Genomic DNA, 18,832 nt, shown 5'->3' on the forward strand with positions numbered 1-18,832 from the left:
TCTAGTCTTTAGCACGAGAAAGTCTCAAAGTTCTATCCAGACCTCTTCTAGAGTCTTTCTATGACATCAATTGATATTAGAGTGACCTTTAAGGTTAATTTTTGATAGAACGAGAGACACGGTTCAAGAAAGACTTATAGTTGAAGGGTACACTATTAACCGATCCATATGTTTGAAGGTGTCAAATATAACTATTGAAAATAAATAATGATTGCTCTCTGTGAATCTTGTCATATGGATAATGTTGGATGTTGTGAAAAATGAAAACTATATCCCATTAGATACTAAGCAACAACCTTTTACATAGAAACATTTAGATTGAGGAATAAAGATATTACATGAATATGAAAGCCAAAAATGCTCTCATGTGTATTATCTCTAAAAAAGAATGAGAGTTAAGTTATTTAAATGTGTCATTCATATACTTCATATATAAAGGAATTGAATGTATGAATTGAAAGAGAAATATGTTGATTGATAATTTTGATTTTATCATACAATCATTGAATTCTAAGAATTAGATTCCAATAGAATTAAATACAACCTGAAGGTATTGTGATTTTGTTTGAAAATATTATTATGTAAGAAATTAATTTTTTTAAAAAATATTTCAAAACACTCCAAAATAGTCAAACTCGTACAATGTCACAATTTCATTGTAGTGAACAGTTACAAAACTCATACACCTTATCATGACTTCAAAGCATTCCAAAAAAGCCAAACTCATGTTTTTTTTTTTTTTATCAGCAGCCAAACTCATGTAATTAGGTACAACTTAATTCAACATAAAAAAGTCAAAGTTGTTCTCCTTAATACAATTTCAATGAAATTCAAAAGAATGAGCGGAGTTTTTCCATGTGGTCTTTTATGCATGCACAAGTGATGATGAGTATAATTTTATTCAAACTTAACTTTAATTATAAATTATTGATCTGTAATTAAAAATAAATTTAGTATTTTATTTGAGATTCATCTATTTTTTTATTTTATATTTTTAGTCAGAGTAAACCGTTTAGTGGTTACGTGTAATAGACAACTTAATAGAATTGAAAATATCATGCAAATGAATCGAATAACGCAAAAATCCAAATAATTTTTACAAATCAAATAAAAGACGAAATCTAAGTTAAATAATTAGATAATACAATCTACAATATTTCAAAAATAAAAATAAAATTAAAAGCAAATCATTCACAAATATATAAAAACAAAGTTCATTATTAAATAAAAAAACAAAATTAAAAACCGTGAACAAGATCTAAACCAAAAAAAAAAAAAAAAATTCAAAAATACTTAGTAGAACATGTATAATGATAACAACTTCAAAGAGAAACCATCAAGTTTCATGACAACGATGAATTTTTATTTTTTTTTCTTTATAATCATTTCACTTTACCTTTGAATATAGGACCATACTCCTCTGGATTTATACTATGCATTAATATTTTCGTGCGTCAATATATAATCAAAAGCATCATAAGTTTTAAACCCTCTATATATAATCAATTGATTTTAATACTCAGTGATTTTTTCCTTTTCAATTAGATACTTTAATTTAAATTCTTACATTAAAAAAAATTAACTCCATATATTTTATACCATACACATCATATGCCAAAACCAACTTAACAGACACATGAAATAAAACTAACAAAAATTAAACCAAAATAATTAATTTAAATGATAAACAATTTTGAAATATATTATTCGGTAATCAATAAAAAAAATTGTCATAAAAAACTTATTTAAGCCGAGATTAAAAGCGTGTAAAGAAACCAATTAATCATAGAAATTAGAAAATTAATACAGATATGAAAATCGATCAGATATAACACTCGGCAAGATAATCAGAACAAGTGAATGGAAGCAAAAGATTAAACAAGGTTTGGCATTTAACATGACAACAGATATATAGAAACATAAATAAATTTTTAGCACAGAGCATGCTAACCAAATTACAAATTTCTGGGGATAAACAATCATCAATTTCAAATTTCCTTTCATAATCATAGTAAGAAGGTTTAAGGCGGCAATCTCAAATCTGATATTAACCTTGAGGTTGAAGAGCATGGTAAGAGACAAACTGGATCTCAGCAAACAAAACATTACATGCAGGCAGGTAAAAAGTTCGATGAGAGCAATCTTCCACCAAATAGAGAGCAACAACGTAAAAAAAGCAATGGATCGTAGTTGCTCAACGGATCATGATCTCCCAAACAAAGTGCCACAATCATAGAAAAAGGAACCCGTTTCCATCAGTGCCCCGTGAAGAAAACAAGAGTGGTATGCATATTTGAGTGCAATTGTGGGTAGTCATTTGCAGCTGAAAAGAATTTTTTATGTTTTAAAAACCATGCATGCCCAATTAGCAACAAAAGAACCCAATGATGAATCCAAAAAGACCACATTAAGCCAAGAATCCTGCCAAAAGGTCAACAAAATTAATAAAGCGCAAGCCAAAACAGAAATCTAGCAAAGAAAGTAGGTGTACTAGACAAATATTCAATAATTTACCCGCTTGACTACTTTTACTCAAAGATCCTGAGACGGGATAGCCAAACGGGCATTTCTACTTTTAAAACTTCCTTCTCCCAATGAGAAGAAGCAAAACTCCACATTTGGACCTCCATCTTGGTCTTTCCAAAACCCACCCATCCAACACCAACAAAACTTTCCAATACGTCTTAAACTGAATCAGGTAATCCAGCAGCAAATATGTCATACGCAACTCCCCATGCATTAAAGTCACAATTCACAAGATACCCAGCAGCAGCAATTATAGATAGCATAGAGCACAACATCGAATTTGACCGCAAGTCAAGTATGCATAAGATTTCACTAGACCAAAAGATCAGCATTTAGGAACATAAAGAGTTTGCAAAATGTGCTGAGTATTGCATATCAAAATACTGGTATCAATGATCCATCCAAACAACAATCCCAGAAGTCCAGAGCATTGTGAAGTGGGAATGAAAAAAGAAAGTTGAAGCATTAACAGCGACCTCTTCAATTTTAAATCTGTAAAATCACAATTACAACTTCATTAGAACCATAAACACAAAGGGCAGAAAGGAGACAAGAGATCATAGCATGCTGCATACCTCTTTGAAAGATTAAATTATATCAACGAAAGCCTCCTGATCCCCGTCGCTCTCGCTCATACGGTCCTGCGCGATCACGGTAATGTCGATCATTTCCAGAATCTCCATGACTACCACCATCCCTGCTGCGCCCCCCTGAAGAGCGATCTGCATTTCTATCTGGACCATAGTGACCACCACCACTGCCTCCACCATATCTACTTTCCCTACCACCATACCTTCCACCCCTGGACCCTTCACCAGGGCATTCCCTAGCAAAATGACCAGGTTTTCCACACTTAAAGCATTCACCACCATTAGATCCTCGGCCCCCTCCACCTCCATAATCTCGGTTACGATCACGGTCACGACCACGCTCCCTGTAGCGATCACCATCATCTCTAGTTGATCCTTGTTGGGGCTGGGCTCTATCAACAGTAATAGTTCGCCCATCTAAATCCATCCCATTCATAGCATCAATAGCCTCTTCCATTGCTTTCTTTTCATCAAATGTGACAAATCCAAAACCACGAGAACGCCCAGAGAACTTGTCAACAACAACCTGTTTCAAATATATGATGAAAGAGAACATTAACAATTTCCAAAACAAAAATAATGCTTAGATTCATAAACATATTACACATTTTTTTATTTTGTTCACTTGATTTGGTTATAAACAAGTTCTTCAGGCGTTTCAATTTTACTCCTAGAACAAAACAGAGAGAACAAATTGAAAATGTCAGCAAAAAAGTACAGCATAAACCAATTTCTTCACAAACAAACTATGATACCGACAACATTATTCTCAGCTAGATGAACTACAACTACTATAGTTATAATACGATACTGATCACCTTTGCCTCAACAAGCTTGCCAAACTTTTCAAATGTATCCTTTAATTTTCTATCAGATGTTGACCATGCAAGGCCACCAATGAAGCAACGATACTCTTCCGAATCAGACATTTTAAACTGCATAAATGCAGGAAGACAAGCATTAGTACATAATGTTAGAATTAACTATGCAAGATAAGCCATCCCACCATCTTAACAAATAAGTGGAAGTACCTCTTCCTATTAACATAGCCAAATTAACTTCCAAGAATTTAAGGAATCGGGTTTATTTATGAACCAAAAGACAGCATAATACTATGATTAAAGATGTTACCCAACTTCCTGACAATTAACACCTACACTTCCAACAGAATAAAATTTAAGGGAAAAAAAGTGAGTGTATTTCCTGGAAGCTAAAAAATGAAATAATTAGCCTCTAAAGCAATATTGTGTATGCTTGTATCAATGCTATAGGGTTAAGAAATGCTCCAAAAAAAACACCATAACCTCATTTTAAGGGTAGGGCTCAGTCACGTACGAATCCGATTTAAAAATTAAGGGTGAAAAAAATTCGGGTAAGAATTTTTCATACATGTTTTATGTAGAGTGTAGCAAAAAGAAAGGACACAACTTCGGCAAGAAAAACCTACCTAGGACTAAAAGCACAAAATATTAGGCAAGACACAACTATGATTATACAAGAATTAAAATTTTCAGTCAAATTAATAAAACTCAACCTATATACTCCCTTATATACAAGCAGAAACCTTTACTAAAATTGTAAATTTTAGGGACCTCAGGAAAGCCAAACAACCCCGTGACTTCCAAACACGAAATTTACTAAACTAATGACCATATCCAGCTTCTAATCGATGTTGCTAAACGAATTATGACAATTAGAAAACCACTTTGAATCAGAAACAGACGAATTTGAATTGAGTGAGTGAAATTGGAAGAAAATCAGGGTTCAGTAGAAATCAGGGAAATAAAAAGGGAGAAAAATACCGATGATTTGGAGGAGTAGTTCCGGGGAAACACGCGGAAGGAAAACCTAACCGAGCCGAAGCGGAAAATAAAGATGAAAGTTTGCCGAAACACGGGTACAGCATATATACAACACTAACACCTCGTCACTAGGTTACTCTCAAAATATGACGTGTTTTTTATTTTTTATTTTTTCATACAGGTTACTAGTTTTATTTATTTTATAGGCCTAAAAATACTTTTACTTCTTGAAAATCTACGAGTTTCTATTTTACTCTCTAATTTTTTTCATTTCTGTAAAATTTGAACTTTTTTTAATTGTAACATTTTGATTTTAATTTTTATAAAATATTTTTCTTTAATTTTCATCTTTCAAGATTTTAAATTATTATTTTTATTCTTTTATATTTATTTTAAGATAAATAAATAATCCTTGTTTAAGATATTTTTAAGATTTTTTTTTATGTGTGGCATAGTAACATTGTCACAACTATTATGTGACCATTATAATGGTTACTTGATATTTTATTTAACAAACAAATAGTTAAATAGTTCATATAAATATTAAGCGTTATACTCGAGCATACGAATCATCTCATAAAGCATTCATATGTACATTAAAATCGAGATACGATAAAACTTCATTTTTTTGTTTCTCTTTTCGAGTATTCAACTCTTCTTTACCTATACTCTTTCGGGTAGAAGCCTTCCTCTTCTACTCGGGTGAGTTGTGATAGAGAGAGTATTAACCACCATCATTGGAAGAACTTTAACAACATCAACACAGTCAAAAGGCGAAGCAAAATCTAAAGCCTCCACACAATCGCCTTTTATAGGAAAATAGTCAATATGAATATTGAAAATGTCTTATGTCATCTTCGTTTAGTGGACCATCATCTAATGACACAGGTCTAGATGAAGCATGCAATAAATTGTGTATGATGGTTTGTGTCTATCTTATGAAACTTCAACATCTTATCATTACTATTGTTAGATTACTATTTTGTTTAGTTAGTTAAACTGTCTATTTTTATGTTATGTAGTTAGTTACAATTGTAGCTCATATATATAGTCAAACTTATCAAGCATAACAAGAAAGTTTAAGAGTAAAATCATACATGCTTGTATAACTCATGTTGATCATCCGTATAATTTGTTTTTTCTAGTTTGAGTGTGTGTTATCTGTAAGCTCTTTATAATCAATGTATTATGTTCTTGTATGTGTTCATCAAGAATATGTTTATAGATATATCATTTCTTCTCATTGCATTGTATCTTTAGATATTTCTTTATGCATTTTTATTCAAAATTTACTAGTTTGTCTAATGATCTTATGCATTATTATGTGAATTTATTGATTGGATACACAATAACTCTCTAAAGATAAATCCTCTTTGATGGTGAAAACTTTATTCTCAAGAAGATGGCTCCCACCAAAAGAGAAGAAGAAAAATGACTCTTGAATGCACTCAAGCGTATTTTTCAAGCAAAAATACTGAAAGGGAGGAGAGGTCATTGGTTCCTTTAGTTCCTAAACATCACATCCTTGGATGGTGTGTTGGGGGAAACAACATATCCTTTTTCTATGTTTTTAAGATTTGTGAAAACCTTCTTTAAATAAAAAGTTTTAGCAATACATTTATCTAAAGGATTATTGATAATTACAAGCATTAATGACATATTCTACTATAATTGTCCATAAATATAATTGATTTTTTATTGGTGAAATAAAATCTTTATGTTTAAACACGTCTTAAGAGAAATCTTAGTTGTTCATATTTTTTTTATCAACAAAGAATAAATAAAATAAAATGAGACACTTTAGGGGTGTCCCAACCCTTATACTTAAAGTGGCAAAAGGCAACCTGCACAACACCTGACCAATCAGGCTCTACATACCTTCAAACTAACCACACCAAAAAACAACCCTTGCTACCCTGTCCGGGTTCATACAATGAGTCTTTATAGTCTAAACAATACACACAAAACAAACCCTACTACAACCAAAGAAACTACACGCACTGTTACAAATTACAATACAAATACTAATCCAAATCAAAATCCCTCACCCACAACACCATGCCAAGGAGAACCCACTCTTCTTCAAAACCAAAAGGACCGTTACCTGTCTACCTGCATACCCGTTATTCGTAGAGCCTGTTCAAAACCACCACAAGAGATAAAACAAAGATCGAAACTTACCTTCAAAATGCCAGAAAAAAACTCAGAACCTGCAACCAACACCAAATCCTTTTGTTGGGCAAAGACCAATGTTAGTGTTAATATATTTTCTATTTTAAACTATTGGGCTTTGTTTGTTTGGCCCAACTTTCCTTTTCTGTTTCAGCTAGGTCTTAATCTTTTTCTTATATATACATCATGTATTTTACTCTCTAATATACAACAAGTGAATAAAAGTTTCTTTTATATTTATTTTTTCTCTACAATTAGGGTTTATCAAAACCTCTCTTTCTTCATTACGATTACGTGCGATTACGTACGCTACATTAAAGCATCACATCAGACAAGGAATATTCATCTTCATTTACTGTAATATGGTATCAGAGCTCTTCGAATGAAGAGTTCTGCTGCGCTTCTCTCTGATTTTTATTTCCCTTTTTGCTGTTCTTGGTTATTTTTGTTCTCTTCTCTTTCAAAATCTTGATTGGTTTTAAAAATATTTTAGGCAATGTTTAATGAAAACCCTAGTCTTCATAGTCCTAATAGTAGTCACACTATTACATGCAAATTTTGTGGTAAATATGGTCATACTGAGGTTGTTTGTTTTCACAAAGTGGGTTTTCCTTCTGGTAATGTTAAAACCTCAAAGTTTTCTTTTACTAGAAAAGTTTGCACTTTTTGTAATCGTCTTGGCCACACTGTCGACAGCTGTTATAAAAGCATGGGTTCCCTCCTGGCTACAAATTCACCAATTGGACATCTCAAGCCAATAATATGATTACTACTAACACTTTTTCTGAGCTTTTTCCTAAAGAACAGGATGTAAAGGGGATTCAACTTACATCACAACAGTGTCAATTCCTTACCAACATTTTGCGTCAGCAAAACCTTGAGGATCCTGCCCCTCACACTCAAATTAATCAAGTCGACACCATCTCTACGGATGAAATCCCCAATACTGAGCATTCTTCAACAGGTAAGTTTCTCTCTTCACTATCTTCTATAAAAGAATCTTGGATTATTGATTCTGGTGCCACTGATCATGTTTGTCACAATTTGAACGTTTTTACTACTTATACTAAAATTAAACCTGTCTTAATTAGTCTTCCAAATGGCCAAACCGTTTATGCCACATATTCTGGTTTAGTACGTTTTTCTAATAAGTTTTATTTGTCTGATGTGTTATACATGCCTCATTTTCAATTAAACTTAATATCTGTTTCCAAACTCACACACCAACTTAAATGCACTTTAACTTTCACTTTAACCCACTGCATTATACAAGACAATCTCACCCAAGAGAGGATTGGTACAGTTAAAGCCACCACTGGCTTGTACCTTGTCACTACCTTGCCTGCTTTTAGTCGTTCTAAACCGCATTATTTTGCTCCTTTTATTAATTGTAATATCACAGACAAAACACTATGGCATTATAGACTAGGACACCCTTCACATGAAAGATTACATGTCTTAAGCAAACAATACTCTTTTATTACTGTTGATACTCATCATGTATGTGACACTTGTAGTCGTGCAAAACAGAGAAAACTTCCTTTCACTTTAAGTAATACTGTTACCTCTGCTATTTTTGATCTTGTACACTTTGATATTTGGGGACCATGTTCCATAATTTCTATGCAAGGTTTTCGTTATTTCTTGACTATTGTTGATGATTACTCGCGTTATACTTGGGTTATTCTGCTGCATAACAAATCTGAAGTGCGTCAGCACATCATTAACTTCACTGTTTTCGTTCAAAATCATTTCAAAACTAATATCAAAACGATTCGTACTGACAATGGTGTTGAGTTTGCTATGTCAAATTTGTATGCTTCAAAGGGAATTATACATCAAAAATTTTGTGTTGAAACACCACAACAAAATGGCATTGTAGAACGTAAACATCAACACATACTAAATGTAACCCGAGCTTTACTTTTTCAAGCAAATCTTCCTCCTATTTTTTGGGAATTTGCTGTAAATCATGTTTTTTTCTTAATAAATGCTATTCCTACTCCATTACTTAATAACATCACTCCTCATGAAAAGTTGTTTGGAAAAACATATGACATTTCCTTTCTAAAAGTGTTTGGTTGTCTCTGTTATGCTAGTACCATTACTGCACATAGGAAAAAATTAGATGATAGATCTATCAAAGGTATTTTTCTTGACTTCCCGCAAAATACAAAAGGTTATATTATCTTAAATTTAAAGTTTCATAGCATAAAGATATCAAGACATGTAATCTTTCATGAAAACCATTTTCCATATAAATTGGACAGTGGCTTGCCTAAGGACCCTAACATTTTATCTCTCCCTATTTCTAATGCATATAATTCTGCTTTTGATTTTTTTTTCTGATACTGCACCTCCTGTCTAGCCATGTGCCTCTACTCCTGCACCCAATATTGTCCTTCCACCAACCTCATTATCCTATGATCTTCCAACAAATAGTGCCTCTGCTCCTGCATCCAACATTGCACCTCCATTAGAATTATCACCGCCTGCATCTCCAGGAAGCATCTCACCTCAATTTCCAAGAAGATCAGCTCGTCCTCACCGACAACCTGCCTATCTTGCAGATTTCCACACTGCAACCAACACTGTAAGTAATAGATATCCTATTCATAATTACTTGTCTTACAATTCCTTATCTTCCAATTTTAGAAATGTTATTTCCTCTATCAATTCTCATCCTGAACCTCGGACATATAACGAAGCCTCCAAACATGCTTCTTGGCAATCTGCCATGCAAGATGAGCTTCAAGCTCTTGCTGCTAACAATACTTGGCAACTTACCCCTCTCCCTCCAGGAAAGAAAACTATTGGTTGTAAATGGGTATATAAAATCAAATACCATTATGATGGCATTGTTGAGCGCCACAAAGCTAGAGTTGTTGCCAAAGGGTTCACCCAACTTGAAGGACTTGATTTCTTACACACTTTTGCACCTGTTGCTAAACTCACTACCGTCCGCCTTCTCCTTGCTATTGCCACTACCAAAAATTGGATTTTAAAACAACTTGATGTTAATAATGCATTTCTTCATGGTGATCTCCATGAAGAGGTATACATGACTCCTCCACCTGGCCTCTCTCTTCCTTCTCCCCAACATGTTTGCAAGCTTCAACGGTCTTTGTATGGCCTTCGTCAAGCTAGTCGCCAATGGTACGCCAAACTTTCTACTTTTCTTTTATCAAATAATTATTCTATTTTTGTTGCTGATCACTCTCTTTTTCTTAAATATAATAATGATAAACTCACTGTTATTCTTGTTTATGTTGATGACTTGGTCTTAACTGGTGATGACATGGAGGAAATCAATACAATTACTGCATCCCTTCACCATCACTTCAAGATAAAAAAATTTAGGTAATCTCACTTACTTTTTGGGACTGGAAATTGCTCGCAACAGTATTGGTCTTCATTTAAGTCAACGCAAGTATACTCTTGATCTCCTTCAAGAAACTGGCATGCTTGACTCTGCACCTGTGGCCACTCCTATGACTCACACTTCTCGTCTCTCTCCCGACCAAGGCTCACCTCTCGATGCTGATGCCACTTCCCAATACAGAAGACTCCTTGGACGTCTAATTTACTTAACCAACACTAGTTCACAACCCACTTCACCTCAAGGGCACCCCTGGTGAAGGACTATATTTTTCTCACACTAGTTCACTTCACCTCTGTGGTTTTAGTGACTATGACTGGGCAACATGTCCTACCACATGGATATTCCATCTACTTAGGAGACTCCCTAATATCATGGAAATCAAAGAAGCAGCCAACTATCTCCCGCAACTCCTCTGAAGCCGAGTATAGAGCCCTTGCCACCACCACCTGTGAGTTACAATGGTTGTCTTACCTCCTTCAGGATTTACATCTTCCTCTCCCAGCCTGCAACCCTGTACTGTGACAACAAATTTGCCCTTCAAATAACTTCCAATCAAGTTTTTCATGAACGAACCAAGCACATCGAAATTGATTGTTACCTAGTTCGTGAAAAAGTTAACTCTGGTCTCCTCAAACTACTGCCCATTACTTCTGCAATGCAAGTTGCTGACATATTCACCAAGCCCCTTGCTTCCGCACAATTCTCTACTCTCAAATCCAAGCTGGGCCTGACAAATATCTACTTCCCAGCTTGAGGGGTGTTAATATATTTTCTATTTTAAACTATTGGGCTTTGTTTGTTTGACCCAACTTTCCTTTTCTGTTTCAGCTAGGTCTTAATCTTTTCTTATATATACATCATGTATTTTACTCTCTAATATACAAGTGAATAAAAGTTTCTTTTATATTTATTTTTTCTCTACAACTAGGGTTTATCAAAACCTCTCTTTCTTCATTACGATTACGTGCGATTACGTACGCTACATTAAAGCATCACATCAGACAAGGAATATTCATCTTCATTTACTGTAATAGTTAGTAGTACCCAATCCAAAAACACAATATTACGCATATGCTTACCTATCGACCCACGAAATATTCCCCCCACTGGCATTGCCCCACAACGTCCGATTTAAAGACTCATTACCCTATCTGACCAGTAGCCATATACAAAATCCTAACAAAAGCCTAACAAGAACTTCCACCCAAAAGAAACAAAGTAAACCAACAATAAACTTCAATCCTTCAAAATCCCGTAACCAACTGAATAACATGCAACACATACCAAACTCCAATGTTGCCCATAGACCAACAATAGTAGCATCCAACTCGAAAAATAGGGAAAAACAATAAAAAAACATAAGGAAGACCATACCTGTCGAATCTTCAAGCACTTACACCCACATAGGCCCCCAACACCACCCTTATTTTTTAATTGACTTCAAACAAACCAAAGAGTCCAAACACCATTGGGTATAAGTAAACGAAACATTGTTTAATCGACTGGTGAGCCAAGACCACACCTTAAGTTGGGCCAAGGTGAAAATCTCCGAACAATCCACTCTTCCATTCTTAAAGATGATGAGGTTCCTCTGTTTCCAAATTTCCCCAATCACAACAATCCACATACACCTCCAATAATTGTTAATCTTCTGAGAACACCAACCCAGGTTAAACTGATTGAAATGGGAACAAGCATCCCAATGGTATACAAAGGTCTCCCCAACCCACTTACTATATAAACTCCATGCCTTCCAAGCAACCTTTCATTTAAAGAAAACATGACTCCCAGATTCCTCCTCTTCCCCGCACAAGACACACATATTGCTTTCCATAACAATTCATCTTTTCACCAAGTTCACATGTGGTGGTAACCTATCACCCAAGACCCTCCAAGCAGTAGTCATTGACGAGGGTAATGCCTTAAGGTTCTAGAATACCTCATAAATAGAATCATATGTACCCTCATCAGTCAACCTTAACCTACTATACGCCGAACTAACAGAATAACCTGAACTTTTACCCAACTTCCAAACCCATTTATCCATAACCCCTAAGGACAAAGCCTTGTCCTTCAATAGATACAATAAACAGGCTTCCTCATCCACTTCCCACACAAAAAGAGAACAACTCCACTCCGCCTTCCAAGACCACTTGTTGTCCCAACCCCCCACTTATGACACAACAACACCTTTTTTCCTTAGTAATCGAATATAGCCTTGGGAATCTTACTTTTAAAGCCTCGCTTCCAACCCAAATATCTTCCCAAAGCCTAATTCAATTCCCATCACCTAGCCTCCAATCAATGTTATCCTCAAAGTTACTCCCCCATTCCTCCGACGCCCAGACTTTCTTCAAGTCCTTCCACCAAATCGACTCCTTAGAATTACTCTCAGCCCCTCTCAAAACTCTCAAGTCGTCGTATTTAGACTTGATGATCTCTTTCCACATCCCACCCTCTGCTGACTGAAGACGCCAAATCCATTTTCCTAGAAGTGCATCATTAAAGCGCCTTATATCTTTTATATCCAAGCCACCTTTCTCTTTAGAATTGCACACCTTCTCCCATGTCACCCATGCAACCTTCTTGCCATCCTTCCCCCAATCCTATAGGAAATTCCTCTGTATTTTCTTAATAGTAAGAACCACAAACAATGACATCTTGAAAAAAGACATATAAAACAAGGGAATGAATGATATAACTGACCTCAACATACAAACACTTCCAGCCATGGACAAAAATTTCCCTTTCCATCTATCAAGTCTTTGTTGAATCTTAGCTACCACATTATCCCAAAAGTACACTCTCTGATGATTGCCACTCACCTTCATACCCAAATACTTGAAAGGAACATTCATCATATTGCAGTTTAACATAGGCGAATAAATCTACAATTAAGATTGACTTATACCCACCCCACCAATCTTGCTCTTAAAAAAGTTGACCTTGAATCTAGAAGCCAATTCAAAACAACATAATATAGATTTAATCACCAATACACGTACAAATCCACATACTAGTAAAACTAAACCATAAAAGATAAATTTATCTTAAAATAAGAGAAAATAAAAATATCTATTTGTTTAAACATTATTTATTTGATCTCCAAGTTTGAGATATTGTATACCTCAAATGATAAAACATAATTTGAATATTTTAAATATATCAAAACATTTCTAGATAAGAATACAATTGTCTATACCTATTCAACGGAATGAATCATTTATATAAAAAAACTGGTTAACAACAATAGTATTTATTGTTTACCTTTATTTATGAAGATTAAAAAATAAACATGTATATTTTCACTAATAAAATCACATTTTTTCTTATGTACATTTTATCTCATATTATTATCGTATTGTGATGGTCATATCCAAAAATTTCTTAATTTAGTACTTAAAATAGTATAAAATTAAAAGAATACTATTTAGTTTAGATTTTCAAATATTATGTGAAACAAATCCAATATAAAACTTTAAAAATTATGTAGAAAAAATCCAATAGAAAACTTCAAATATTTTTTTTTTTTTTCACCAAGATAGCCAGGTAACAAAAATCAAATTCACAAACTTAACTAGAAACGTAATCAAATACAAAACTTACATCATATGTCCATGGACTCCACCCTAAGTACACATATGTTAATACACAATATTAATTTTAGCAGACATTAGCCTGTGGACATTCCCATTGATATATTTCGCATCAGATTATAACAATCACAAATCTTAACTTCTAAAACCTAAATTATAAACATATAATTTTTTTTACAAAAATAAAAAATAAATATGTATAATTTAAGAGGATGAAAAAAATAATTTTTCTTAATATAATATACTGAAATAAGAAAAAAAAGAGTGTAATTTTTGTTAACCAAGAACAGTGTAATTGTTTTGGTAACAAAAATTCGAAAATCTCATACCAAAAAGAAAGAAAAAGGAAAAGGGCTGCGAGGGTTTAGGGCTGGGTTTATTACCTTCAGTTTCTTTCGCTGTGATTTGGTCTCAGTTCTTCGATTTCCTTCACTTTTTGAACTTTTTCTTCGTTGTTTTGCTTCCAAGGGAGAAAAGAAAACCATGTGGTATTTGTGCGTTTTCTTCCACAGGTTGTTGGATTACAGAAAACCCGAAGTGGAATCTCTGGCACAACTCTTTGGAGCCATTGAGGACCCCCGAAACGACGACCTTCCCTTCCAACTGCAATGGAAGCTCCCTCCTAACTACCACACCGATTCCCCTTTCCATTTCGTAAATCTTCCTTCCGAACAACTTGCTCATGACATTGCCGCCCGAAGTCAGTTATTACCGTTGAATGATTTTTAGTTTTTGTTTTATGGGTCTGTTTAAAGTTTCAATTTTTAATCCTTTTTTTTTGGGTGAAAATTTTGTAGGCATACTTGTGAAGGGAATGTATGAGCTGTGGGGGGAAGGGAGTAGCTACGAGGAGTTGAAAGAGTCTGTCTTGAGTTACCCTGATGAGAGGAAGTTGCCGTACTTGGATTCTGATAGCACTTTTAAGATTACTGTTGATGGCTTCGGGAAGGTCATTAGCCTTGAGGAGCAAAAGGAACTCATTCAAGGGCTCTCTTATATTCCTTTCAAGGTTCGTGCGGTGTTCTTTTCATCTGATTGGTGTGAAATTTTTTATCAGCCTATCAGCTTTGGTTGGGCTATGTAGGTTCGGAAAGTATTGGGAAATTTGAGATGATGTCTTGAATGTGGGAAACTATTGTCTTTATGCTTGATCTAGTGGTTAATTGGTTCAAGACAGCCTTTTAAGTGTTTGTTAGTTAGGTTGATTATAAATAATCTCTTGCAATTCTATTCGAGTCTTTGATTTTCACTGCCATTTCATTGGAATGCTGTCTAATATGGTTGAACATGATGGGAACTGCATTGTAGGTTCTGTGAAGGGTTTTCGGATTTATGTCTCAGTTCCACTTTGGTTAAGTGGACTTTTTTAATATCAACTACATTTTCAACAATAAAAACCAATTTTATTTTATTTTTATGTTATAATTCATCGAGCGTTTTGAACTTTTTGAGTATTATTTTACTTTTTTCAATCAGGTCGTTTTCCCCATTTGTTTTTTAGTTTAAGAGGTCAGATGGGCTATAATCAATGAAAATTCTCATTATTTACTTGTATTATTTTGCAAGAGTTTATATCCATCATTGGTTGGCCACTTTGTTTGCAGGGGCGTGTAAAGTTGAAAAACCCAGATCACAACTTCTGGCTTATAGAAGTAGATAATTATGGAGGTAATAATGGTCTTCCTCCAATTGTACAAAAGAGAATCTTCTTTGGTCGTGAAGTGGGTGGGGCTGATAGGAAGCTTATACCCACCTATCAGTTAAAAAGCCGTAATTATCTTGGGCCAACAGCCATGGATGCTGAAATGGCTTTTCTAATGGCCAATCAAGCACTAGCTACTTCTGGGAAGCTTGTTTATGACCCTTTTGTTGGAACTGGAAGTGTTCTTGTTGCAGCAGCTCATTTTGGAGCAATGACCATGGTCAGCTTCTTCCTTCCTCTTCTGGGTGATCTTTTTTGCAACTTATTTTATTTTGCATTAATTTTACAATTGATTACTTCCAGGCAAGTTCTTGCCTTTAACAAGAAATGCTCTAATCTTTTTTAGGGTGCTGACATTGACATTAGGGTAGTCCGTGATGGACGTGGTCCTGACTGTAATGTTTGGAGTAATTTTAAGCAGGTAAATGTGCCAAACAAACACTGTCATTAGTTGTTATAATGGATTTTTGTTAAACATTGTGTTTGTATTGTTAAATTTAGCACCTGAATGATCTATTTTTAGCATATTTTATAATTTGTATTTCAATCTGATGAACTTATTATGTTGCACATTTTGCAGTATGGATTACCTATGCCTGTTGGTCTTCTAAGGGCGGATAACAACCTTCCTCCTTGGCGTTCTACATTGAAAGAGGTGATTATGTGAAAAGAAAAAATCTTGACCTTATACTTTTGTTCTTAATTATTTATCTATTATCAGTCTGAAATGAGAACACCCCATTTGCTGTATCTCTTGACTCAAGATTTTCAATGTCAGCAATTTATTGGTGTTTTTGCTGTCTAACTAAATAAAGTATAAAATATCATTTATTGGGCTTTCTTACTTTCTTTTCAGTAATTGTGCTGTTGACTCTGGATTTCTGTTATTTTTACTAAATTATGCAAGGGATAGATTGTTAGTACTGATGATTTGAATAATGGTGTACTGATGTTTAGCAATAGACTTAATCCTGGACTGCCAATCGTTTTTTCAAATACCTTGCTCTCTGTAAGCCTGCCAGATCTCTTTGGGGTTTAGCATTTGATTATTGAGTCGTGTTTAAAATGACTGTTCAGCAACAACCAAACTTTATGCCCTTATCCCACTATGTGCAATACATATAAGGCCACCCTGAGATCAGAATGCAATCTACCAAATCTTGTTGTTTCTATTACTGTATATAATAGCAGTGTAAAGTATTTTTTACTTCACGACTATCCTCTTCCGAAAGATTTGAATGAAGAGAACCTTAGTGTAAGGTGAATAGTAATATCCGGATTAGATGCAATTGGGTATTAGATAAAATTACAGAAATAAGTTGGCTGTCAAGTTCTGCCACCCGTTGATTTGTACTCGATTTGGCAAGATAACTGGGGCATTATCTCTAATTTTGTTTGAAAAGAAAATAGAACACGTGAAGTGCAAAAAAAATGTTGGTTGCTATTTGTTGATATCTTTGCTATTTGTTAGGTATTTGATGCCATAATATGTGATCCTCCTTATGGAGTACGAGCTGGGGGACGCAAATCTGGTGGTCGGAAGCTGCTAAGGGGGGCTGTGGAACCTTACACTGTTCCTGACGACAAAAGAACAGATCACATACCATCAACTGCACCTTACAGTTTAGTTGAGTGTGTGCATGATTTGCTTGATCTTGCAGCCAAGATGCTTGTAATGGGGGGAAGGCTTGTGTTTTTCTATCCTGTATTGAGAGAAGATGATTTTGCTGAAGACCATTTCCCAGAACATCCCTGTTTTAAGCTGATATCTTTGTCAGAGCAGATCCTTAGTTCACGTTATAGCAGGGTATTACTGACAATGGTGAAGACAGGTCCTTACACAGAGGAAATAGCTGAGGTGGCTAGGATAAGGCACATTGAGTTCAAGGAGAACCATGTAAAGTGGTTAGAAGATGGTAATCTTCATTCTGCAGTTTTCAGTCCAGCTGATGGTCATTTAACGGAGGCTGGTGATCCCAAGCTTATTAAGGATCCAAAGCCTAAATACAGAGGAAAGTATGTTTAGTGTTAACGGGTTAGCTGGTCTTCTCCCTCACCATGACAATAGACATTAGACATCAGACAGCACTGTATTTTTTCAATGTCCAAGAGGAAAACCTATTTCATTACATGGAATCCAAAGTACCCTTTTAGATTCAATTAGTGAGTTTTTCTGATATTTTTTTATATTATTCATAGATATATCTTTATCTCCCGCTTTATTCAATTTGATAAAGTTGCAACATTACTACTTTCCTTAGATCTATCCAACGCAACGGGTGCTTGGACCACCTAATTAGGTCCAAATGCTGCGTAAAAACTCTACCTTTACTATTTTATCCCTATCCCTTCTCCTGTATCTACCTCCCACTCCCAAAACTTCAGAATACATTTCACCCCACTCTTCCTCTCCACTGTACCTTGCCCCGAGTTATGATCATGTCACGCAAAACATCTTTGTTGGAGAAACCAACTCAAGTGGGAGGCAAGTTCCTCCGTTTTTCTTGATTTTTCTTTTTTTTTTTGTCATTACTTATGGAAATGAAGATGCATTTTTGAGGCATCTATTCAAAATCAAAACACGATTTTGTTTTGAATACATTTTCGTTTTGCAGTTGTGAAGAAGACGAGCGTCTTTGGATGCCATATGAGGGGCGTGAAAGTCTCTTTCTTGTTTTGTTTCCTTAGATATGACTCCTCCAAAAGCTTGTACTTGTAGAAAATAGAGGTGAGAGTTAGGATTGAAGTTGGTGGATGATCTGTAAAACCCATAACTGGAGCGGGTAAGGGATGTCAACTTTGGACATTTTTTGGATGCAAACTAGTTTATCTCGGCCTGCAAGTTTGTGCCTTAACCGCTTTAATGCGGAGACAGTGGACTATTTGTGATGTATTGTAAATTAAGTAGACTAATACACTCTAAAAAATTGAAAGAACTAATTACAATATGAGTGAGAACAAATATTATTAATAAAAAATTTAACATTTTGCATTTTTATTGTGTAATTCAATGTTCAACGCACTTTTTTATTTTCTATTTGGATATCAGTTAAATTTAAATA

The 18,832-nt window shown here is 34.6% G+C and overlaps 3 protein-coding genes across 4 annotated transcripts; 1 reads left to right on the plus strand and 2 right to left on the minus strand.

The window, feature by feature from the left end:
* Positions 1-2,805: 2,805 nt before the first annotated feature.
* LOC137811810 (glycine-rich RNA-binding protein RZ1A) lies at positions 2,806-5,091 on the minus strand. Of its 2 annotated transcripts, XM_068613643.1 has the most exons (4): positions 4,919-5,091; positions 3,935-4,051; positions 3,102-3,642; positions 2,806-3,018 (listed from the first exon to the last, which is right to left on the minus strand). In XM_068613643.1, the coding sequence occupies exons 2-3, from the start codon at positions 4,043-4,045 to the stop codon at positions 3,124-3,126; spliced, it is 630 nt and encodes a 209-aa protein (XP_068469744.1). In that variant the 5' UTR covers positions 4,046-4,051; positions 4,919-5,091; the 3' UTR covers positions 2,806-3,018; positions 3,102-3,123. The 2 variants fall into 2 exon arrangements, with proteins under 2 accessions (XP_068469744.1, XP_068469743.1); XM_068613642.1 differs by lacking the exon at positions 4,919-5,091 and having other exon boundaries at positions 3,935-4,057.
* A 7,657-nt stretch (positions 5,092-12,748) lies between these two features.
* Positions 12,749-13,348, minus strand: LOC137809448 (uncharacterized). Its single transcript, XM_068610557.1, has 2 exons — positions 13,193-13,348; positions 12,749-13,078 (listed from the first exon to the last, which is right to left on the minus strand). The coding sequence occupies exons 1-2, from the start codon at positions 13,346-13,348 to the stop codon at positions 12,749-12,751; spliced, it is 486 nt and encodes a 161-aa protein (XP_068466658.1).
* A 1,026-nt stretch (positions 13,349-14,374) lies between these two features.
* Positions 14,375-17,949, plus strand: LOC137811811 (uncharacterized). The gene is made up of 6 exons (XM_068613644.1): positions 14,375-14,768; positions 14,866-15,077; positions 15,673-15,990; positions 16,117-16,191; positions 16,351-16,425; positions 17,242-17,949. The coding sequence occupies exons 1-6, from the start codon at positions 14,552-14,554 to the stop codon at positions 17,794-17,796; spliced, it is 1,452 nt and encodes a 483-aa protein (XP_068469745.1). The 5' UTR covers positions 14,375-14,551; the 3' UTR covers positions 17,797-17,949.
* Positions 17,950-18,832: the final 883 nt, after the last annotated feature.

This window comes from Phaseolus vulgaris, chromosome 2 (assembly GCF_000499845.2).
Source record: "Phaseolus vulgaris cultivar G19833 chromosome 2, P. vulgaris v2.0, whole genome shotgun sequence".
NCBI lineage: Eukaryota > Viridiplantae > Streptophyta > Magnoliopsida > Fabales > Fabaceae > Phaseolus > Phaseolus vulgaris.

Excerpts from the sequence above, each read along its gene's own strand:
- LOC137809448 (XM_068610557.1), bottom strand. The coding sequence starts at position 13,348 with ATGTTAAACTGCAATATGATGAATGTTCCTTTCAAGTATTTGGGTATG. Across the intron at positions 13,079-13,192 it reads TTTTGTCCATGGCTGGAAGT|GATTGGGGGAAGGATGGCAA; the intron begins GTTTGTATGTTG and ends AATTTCCTATAG.
- LOC137811811 (XM_068613644.1), top strand. The coding sequence starts at position 14,552 with ATGTGGTATTTGTGCGTTTTCTTCCACAGGTTGTTGGATTACAGAAAA. Across the intron at positions 15,078-15,672 it reads TCTCTTATATTCCTTTCAAG|GGGCGTGTAAAGTTGAAAAA; the intron begins GTTCGTGCGGTG and ends CTTTGTTTGCAG. Across the intron at positions 16,426-17,241 it reads GGCGTTCTACATTGAAAGAG|GTATTTGATGCCATAATATG; the intron begins GTGATTATGTGA and ends GCTATTTGTTAG.
- LOC137811810 (XM_068613642.1), bottom strand. The coding sequence starts at position 4,057 with ATGCAGTTTAAAATGTCTGATTCGGAAGAGTATCGTTGCTTCATTGGT. Across the intron at positions 3,643-3,934 it reads GCAAGCTTGTTGAGGCAAAG|GTTGTTGTTGACAAGTTCTC; the intron begins GTGATCAGTATC and ends TATTTGAAACAG.